General features: G+C 55.0%; 1 protein-coding gene across 1 annotated transcript; it reads left to right on the plus strand.

Annotated features, from left to right (window-relative positions):
- The first annotated feature begins 316 nt into the window (after nt 1-316).
- MFSD6L (major facilitator superfamily domain containing 6 like) lies at nt 317-2,578 on the plus strand. The gene has a single exon (XM_059149242.1). It carries the CDS (start codon nt 501-503, stop codon nt 2,241-2,243), a length of 1,743 nt encoding a protein of 580 aa, XP_059005225.1. The 5' UTR covers nt 317-500; the 3' UTR covers nt 2,244-2,578.
- The last annotated feature ends 4,521 nt before the right edge of the window (nt 2,579-7,099 follow it).

Here is a 7,099-nt window from a genome sequence, read left to right on the forward strand (position 1 = left end):
GGAGGGGGTGGGATCTGTCAGTGAGGGTGGACAGGCGGGTCCCTGAAGGTTACAGGGCGGTCCTTGACGGAAGAGGGGCGCCAAGACCTGAGGAAGACAAGGGAGGGAGCCCCCATCATGAAGTCCCCTCCCGCTCCCCGCGCCGCCCCCCAGTTTTCGTCGCCCGAGGCAGCTCAGGAGCTCAAGCAGGTTAGCTGGAAGCGCGGAGCAGGTCACAGGCCCCACCCTCGCGCCGCGACCGACCGGCAGGTGCGGCCGGCAGGTGCGCCGGCCCCGCCCCGCAGGTGCGGCGTCCCGGGGGGCGGGGCCACTTCCGGGACGGCCGCCGGACGTGGCGGGGCGTGGGGGTGGGGGGCGGCCGTTGACCCGGTGACCGCGCCGCCGCCCGAGGCCGGAGGCGATTTCCCGCGCCCCGCGCCCTCTCCCGGGCCATGGCCCCGCGGCAGCCCCGCGCCCAGCTCGGCCCCTCGCCCGCCCGGGACTGACGGAGCCGGGCCGCCATGAGCGCCAACCCGCAGTGGGACATCAGCAGGGCGCTGGGGGTGGCCAAGCTCTTCCACCTGGTGTGCGGGGTCCGGGACGCCTGCGTGACTCCGTTCCTGACCCTCTACCTGAGGCAGCTGGGCTTGGCCGCGCCCTGGGTGGGCATCCTGATGGGGACCAAGCACCTGATCGCCGCCTTCTGGGGTCCCTTCTGTGCCTTCCTGGCCAAAAGCTACCAGAAGAGGAGGGTGCTTCTGATGGGCTCGCTGCTCGGCTCGGTGGGGGCCAGCATGGTGATGGTCCTCGTGCCGCCGCTGCACGAAGGTCCGGGGTACCGCTCCTGTAACGCCAGCGACAGGGCCACCCCCACTGCTCCTCCGCTGGGGGCCGCAGGAACTGTGACTGTCCCCTCGGCCCAGCCCGCCTCCAGCCATGCGGCGGGGGCGCCCAGCCCCGCAGGCGAGAGCCGCACCGGGATGGTGGCCCCCGCTGGCTTCATGAAGGCACCTGCGGGAACTGTCCACGTATTGGCCGGCGGGCCACCTGGCTACACCAGGACCACGTCCCCAGCTCTCCATCCTGTCACTGCAGGGGTGAAGGCTACTCCTGGGGAAGGGGCTTTTAACTCAGGCAGGACAGTCCTCCCTTTGCTGGCTGGGGGTCCAGCCAACTTGTCAGCAGCCCAGGGGAATGCCCGGGGCCTTGACCTCTCCTTGGAAGGCTTACACTGGACTTTCCTCCTCTCTCTGGGCTCCCTGGTGTTCTGGGAGCTGCTGACAGCCCCTCTGGAGCAGGTGGCCGACGACAGCCTTTATGAATACTTGGATTTTGTGGATGCCACTGACCGCTACAGAAGCCTGTGGATCTGGAGGCCGCTGGGCATGTCAGCCGGTGTGTGCGGTGTCACAGCCTTGGTGGGGCAGCTGGAATGTGTCCTGATGACAAATGGCCCCCGGGGTGTGTTGCATTTCTATGGCTACTCGCTGGTCGGCACCCTGGCTTTACTGGTGAGCGTCTCCTTTCCGGTCCCCATCTGCAGGCGGCGGGAGCCCAGCTACAAGACCATCAAAGCGCTGTCCCTCGTGGGCGGCGCCCCGCGGCTCATTGTCCTAGCCCTCACTGTGTTTCTGGTAGGCGCGGCCACCAGTGCAGTGCAGAACTTTCTATTCTGGCACATGGAAGACCATGGGAGCAGCGAGCTGGTGATGGGTTTCTCGGTGGCCCTGGGCTCGCTGGGGGAGATTTTACTCCATCCGTTCAAAACGACACTGCTTAGGAAGCTGTCGAGGGTGGGCACGGTGGGGCTGGGGCTGGGCTGTCTGGCAGCCCAGCTCCTCTACTACTCATTCCTCTGGAGCTGGTGGTCGGTCCTCCCTGCGCAGATCTTGAATGCCATCAGCAGCGGGGCCCTGTGGTGGGCCGTGAAGGCCTCCGTCGAGGACCTGGCCACTCCCGGGACAGCGAGATCTCTGGGTGCAATGTTCCAAGGCCACATTTCTGGGGGAGGGTGCAGCCTGGGCAGCGTTGTGGGGGGCTTTGTGGTGATGTCCTTCAGCCTGGCTGTGCTCTATCAGGCCTGCTGCGTGGTCCTGTTACTCTGGCTGGCCCTGTTCCTGTCTATTCAGCCCCGACTGCCCCAGGAGCAGAAAATCAACTACTCGAAACTGCTGGTCATGGAGGCCAGCGACACGAGTGACTCCGAGCAGGGGACAGAGCGGGACTGGCTGGTGAAGGCCATGAGGGAGGAGGACTCAGAATAGAAGGGCGGAGACAAGGTCACGATGTACCAACCTGGGAAGGCACCCAAGGGTCTGGACAAGAGCTCATCTGCTGAGGACAAGCCCTGCGTCCCGCCAGGGGGCTGCAAGGGAGTCTGGAGAGAGAGAGTACAATTCTGTGCAGGACCCCAGCCCCTACCCCGGGGATCATCTCGTTTCATGATTTTCTTTACTTTTAAGGTAAAAGGAGATTTGACTTTTTGCTGTTTAATCTTTTTTAAAGAATGGAAGAAAAATACATTTGCTAAAAAAAAAAAAAAGGCGCCCTTTGTAGACCCCATGTTTTGGCATGTGAGGTTTGCAAGAGCTTCACGGTACTGACTCTTGGTGCTGTTGATTTGAGCCACAGTGGGAGTGCACGAATGGTGGGAACCCCCAGGATTCTCTTTGGCAGATGGGGCAGCGGGCTCTGTTTGGTGAGTCACGTGCATTGCCGTGGTTAAAAGAGCATGAGCCAGGTCCTACAGAGGCCCTGCTGTGGGCAGGTAAGAATGGGAATGAAAGCCAAGCGGGTGCCCACACTCACCCCCAGAGACCTAAGCCAATGCTGGGTGACGTACTCTGCATTGGGGGCTCAGGGATTCAAGTTAATATGTTTTCATTCTTACTGTCAAATGTGCGTGTGTCACCAGGGGTCCGATCGCTAGAATTGTCTCCCATACTTGGGTCCGAGCAAGAGCAGTTTCATGTCTTTGGGCCCATACCATGCACGCTCTACTCCACACAAGTTCACAGAGATTGTTTGCAACTGCTTGGTTGGGATGCACAGCCTCTATAGGGTTGGGGATGCCATAGTTGGTCCACATTTGTGCCAGTGCTTAGCCAGTCAGTGGGGTGACCGCTCAAACCCTCCCACCCTCCCCCCACCCCCTGCAGGAAAGGGCTCTTTATTCCGGAAGCCAGCACCAGAGACCAAGTCTTCTACCTTATAATCAGGTAAGTATAGGATACTAGATTTCCAAGGGTCTCATTTTATGAATGCGGAAACGTCTCATACTGGGGGAAAGGAGACAAATACATGAATGTCCACTGGGTCATACATGGTTCTAGAAAATTTATACTTTTTCAATTTTCCCTGAGAAGCCTTAGGGTATAAACAACCACAACCAACAACAACAAAATTAGCCTCTGCCTTAAATAACTAGGGATTTGTCTCACATAAGAAGTCTGGGGGTAGGCAGTCCAGAGCTGGCATAGCAGCCCAGTGATGCCACCCAGGGAGTCTTTTCATCCCTCTGCTCCCATCACCTTCTACTCGTAGATCCCGTATTTGTCCACTCATAATAACAGAATGGCGGCCACACCGCCAGCCCTCTCATCTCATATTCCAGGCAAGAAGAAGAGGGCAAAGGGAGAAACAGGAATGAGACCCTGTATCAGGAAAACAAAAGCTTTTCCAGAAATTAGCAGATTTCTGCCACCCAGAACTGCAAAGGAGTCTGGGAGGTGGAGTATTTTCCGCCCGGCACGTTTGCATTTTGAGTAAAATCAGGGTTGTGTGAGGAAGAAAAGGGGGCTGAATGTCGGATGGTCAACTAGCAATGTCTAGCACAGTTATCAGAAGTGGAATTCACATCCAGGCCTGTCTCACTGCAAAGTCTGTGTCCCTCCCTGCATGACAAGCCAGATTCCCAGGCATAAATGGCTTTAGCAATTCCACTCCCCTGCCAACAGCCCTGTGAATCAACCAAATTGGTTTTCTGCGTGTTGCAAAGAAGACAGAGTCTCGGAGAAGTTACACATTGGATCGCTGGCAAGAAACACCACCAGAACCCTAATCTCCCTACCCTGAATTTCTTTTTTAAGATTTTATTTATTTATTTGACAGACAGAAATCACAAGTAGGCAGAGAGACAGGCAGAGAGAGAGGAGGAAGTAGGCTCCTTGCTGAGCAGAGAGCCCAATATGGGGCTTGATCCCAGGACCCTGGGACCATGACCTGAGCTGAAGGCAGAGGCTTAACCCACTGAGCCACCCAGGTGCCCCTCTACCCCGAATTTTGATCCTTTTCTGCTATGCCACAGTTTCCAAAGCCCGGCTCTCCACCCAAGTCATCTGGGGAGCAGATCCAAAAAGACAGGCTCCGTGGTTCCGTTGGAACCTCCTGACCGGTGCCCAGGAATCTGTATTTTTTTAAAAGATTTTATTTATTTATTTGACAGACAGAGATCACAAGCAAGTAGAGAGGCAGGCAGAGAGAGAGGGGGAAGCAGGCTCTCGATGCAGAGAGCCAATGCAGAGCCCGATCCCAGGACCCCGAGATCATGACCTGAGCCAAAGGCAGAGGCTTAACCCACTGAGTGACCCAGATGCCCCAAGAATCTGTATTTTTAATGCACTCTCTGAGTGATAGTCCGCTCAGTTACCCTTTCCAGCCCTGTCTGTCTCGCCACTCCTTCCAGGAACGCTTCTAGCATGCAGGGAAATGCACAGTAGCTACTGAGCGGTGACCGTGTGCTAGACACCTTCCGAATACTTGACATGCGCTGGCTCGCTTAGTCCTCCGAGCGATCTTAGGATGCAGCCGATGTCCCCCCCGCTCCAATTTACAGATGTCAGAGTGACAGCTCAGGACCTGGCTGGATGTCAAAAGGCAACATGTAGCAGAGCTGGGACTCACATCCAGCCTGGTGGCCCTAGAGCCCGAGGCTTTAATCACCATGCTGTGCGGCTAAGGAAGGGGAGAAAAGGAGGGAAATTCAGTATTAAGATTTAAGGCAGGTGCACTTGAAATTTACTGGACAGGAGGCAGAACTTACTATGTAGACGGAACCCACAATAATATCAAAATGCAAACATGGGTGTGTCCCTCTAATGTAGACAAAAGGATGGGGAACAGGATTTGGTTTGGGGAAGGACTGAAGTTAGTAAACGTGGTTTGACCTGAAGAAGGAAGGAAGGAGGAGAAAAAGGAGCAGGAGGTGGGAGAGGAGGAGGAGGTAAGGGACCTGACATTGAAGGGTCTCAAAGATTGTCCGGGGAGGATACTGAGAAACTTCGGGCTATTTAGTTAATGTGACCGTCCTCTGTGAAGAATCATAGCCCCTGTCCTGGGGAACTCAAGAATGGAGAAAATGCATTGTCCCTCCCCAACCCCAAGAAGCCAGTGGTCTAACGGGGAGATTGGCTTTGTGCAAAGACACGCGCATACCTAGACAGAACAGGACCTGGTGGAAAAGTCCCCGCAAACAGCATCCCAGGAGTGAGGAAAGGGACAGATGGTTCCTGACTCAGGAATTCAAGGAAGGTTTCGTGGGGATGACATTTAAGCCAAGCTAACAGGTGGGGAGAAAGTGGTCACTCGGGGAGCGGTATTGCAGCCAGCGGGAACAGATGAACAGAGTTACCGAGGGGGGGGGGGCGTGGAGTCTGTTTGGGGAATGGCAAGAAATACAGTTCGGGGAGGTGGGGGCGTGGGGTTTGCATGGTGTGGTGCTGACAGACAAGCCTGGGGAGAGAGCTTAGGGCCAGGTCACGGAAGGCCTCAATTCTGTAAGCTTTAGGAAAACCATGGAAGGTTCTTGAAAGGGTCGTGACAGGTGAGGACGACAGTGAGCTTTTTTTTTTTTTTTTTTAAGATTTTATTTATTTGAGAGAGAGAGGGAGAGAGCACACACAGGGGGAGCAGCAGGCAGAGGGAGAAGCAGGCTCCCCGCTGAGCAGGGAGCCCAATGCAGGACTCCATCCCAGGACCCTGCAGTCATGACCTGAGTTAAGGTAGATGCTTAATTGACTGAGCCACCCATGTGCCCCAACCCCAAACTTAAAAAAAAAAAAAATCAGCTTGGGGCGCCTGGGTGGCTCAGTGCGTAAGCCTCTGCCTTCGGCTGAGGTCATGATCTCAGGGTCCTGGGATCGCATCCCACATCGGCCTCTCTGCTCAGTGGGGAGCCTGCCTCCCCCTCTCGCTCTGCCTGCCTCTCTGCCTGCTTGTGATCTCTGTCTGTCAAATAAATAAATAAAATCTTTTTTTAAAAAATCAGCTTTATTGAGGTATTATTTATATATAATAAGATACACATATTTAAATGGTACAAGTTGACATATACACAAATCCACACCCTTGAAACCATCATGAGCTTATCCATCACCCCCCAGATTTCCTCCTGCCCCTTGGGAATCCCTCCTCCACTCTGGTCCTAAAGAGCCACTGACTGGTTGGTTCTCTGTCACTATGTAGTGGTTTGTAAAACATACTAAAGACTATGGTATCTACGATTTTATGTCTAACTTCTGTCATTGCATAATTGCAAGGACTTCTGACACCCAGCACCCTGGGTTAGGCCAAATTCCACTGGCTAAGGGCACACAACTGCCCCCATCTCCTTTCGGACCCCCAAGGCCACCCTCACTCTGACCAACCAGCTACACATGTGGGGGTTCCCCTCTCCCCCTCAGGTTCCAGGAGTCACCAGAACTCCGAAAAGTGTTAACAACCCAGAATCAGCCAGAAGAGGGGAGCCTGGCTGGCTCGGTGGGGGAGCATGCGACTCTTGATCTCGGGGTCGTGAGTTCGAGCCCCGTGTTGGGCAGAGAGATTACTTAATTACAAAAACAACAATAATAAAAAGAATCAGCCAAAAGAAAAGTTACATGCATGGGGCAAGTTCTGGGAAAATGCTGACATGAAGAGCCATGTGTCCCCCCTCCCCCACCATGTGTCAGAAAATGGTATAAACTACTGTCACCTCTTAGAAGGTTACAGCACCCCTTAGCTAGTAAAGGCTCCGTAAAGCCCTAACAAACTCGTTTGGCTCTGTCGGACCTGTAATTCCCCGTAGCCATGTGGTAAGCTGACCTCCTTCGCAGTAACTCCCACCACTATCTTGCAGAACTAG

The sequence above is a fragment of the Mustela lutreola genome, chromosome 15 (genome assembly GCF_030435805.1).
Source record: "Mustela lutreola isolate mMusLut2 chromosome 15, mMusLut2.pri, whole genome shotgun sequence".
NCBI lineage: Eukaryota > Metazoa > Chordata > Mammalia > Carnivora > Mustelidae > Mustela > Mustela lutreola.

Coding starts and splice junctions, on each gene's coding strand:
- MFSD6L (XM_059149242.1), top strand. CDS start 501: ATGAGCGCCAACCCGCAGTGGGACATCAGCAGGGCGCTGGGGGTGGCC.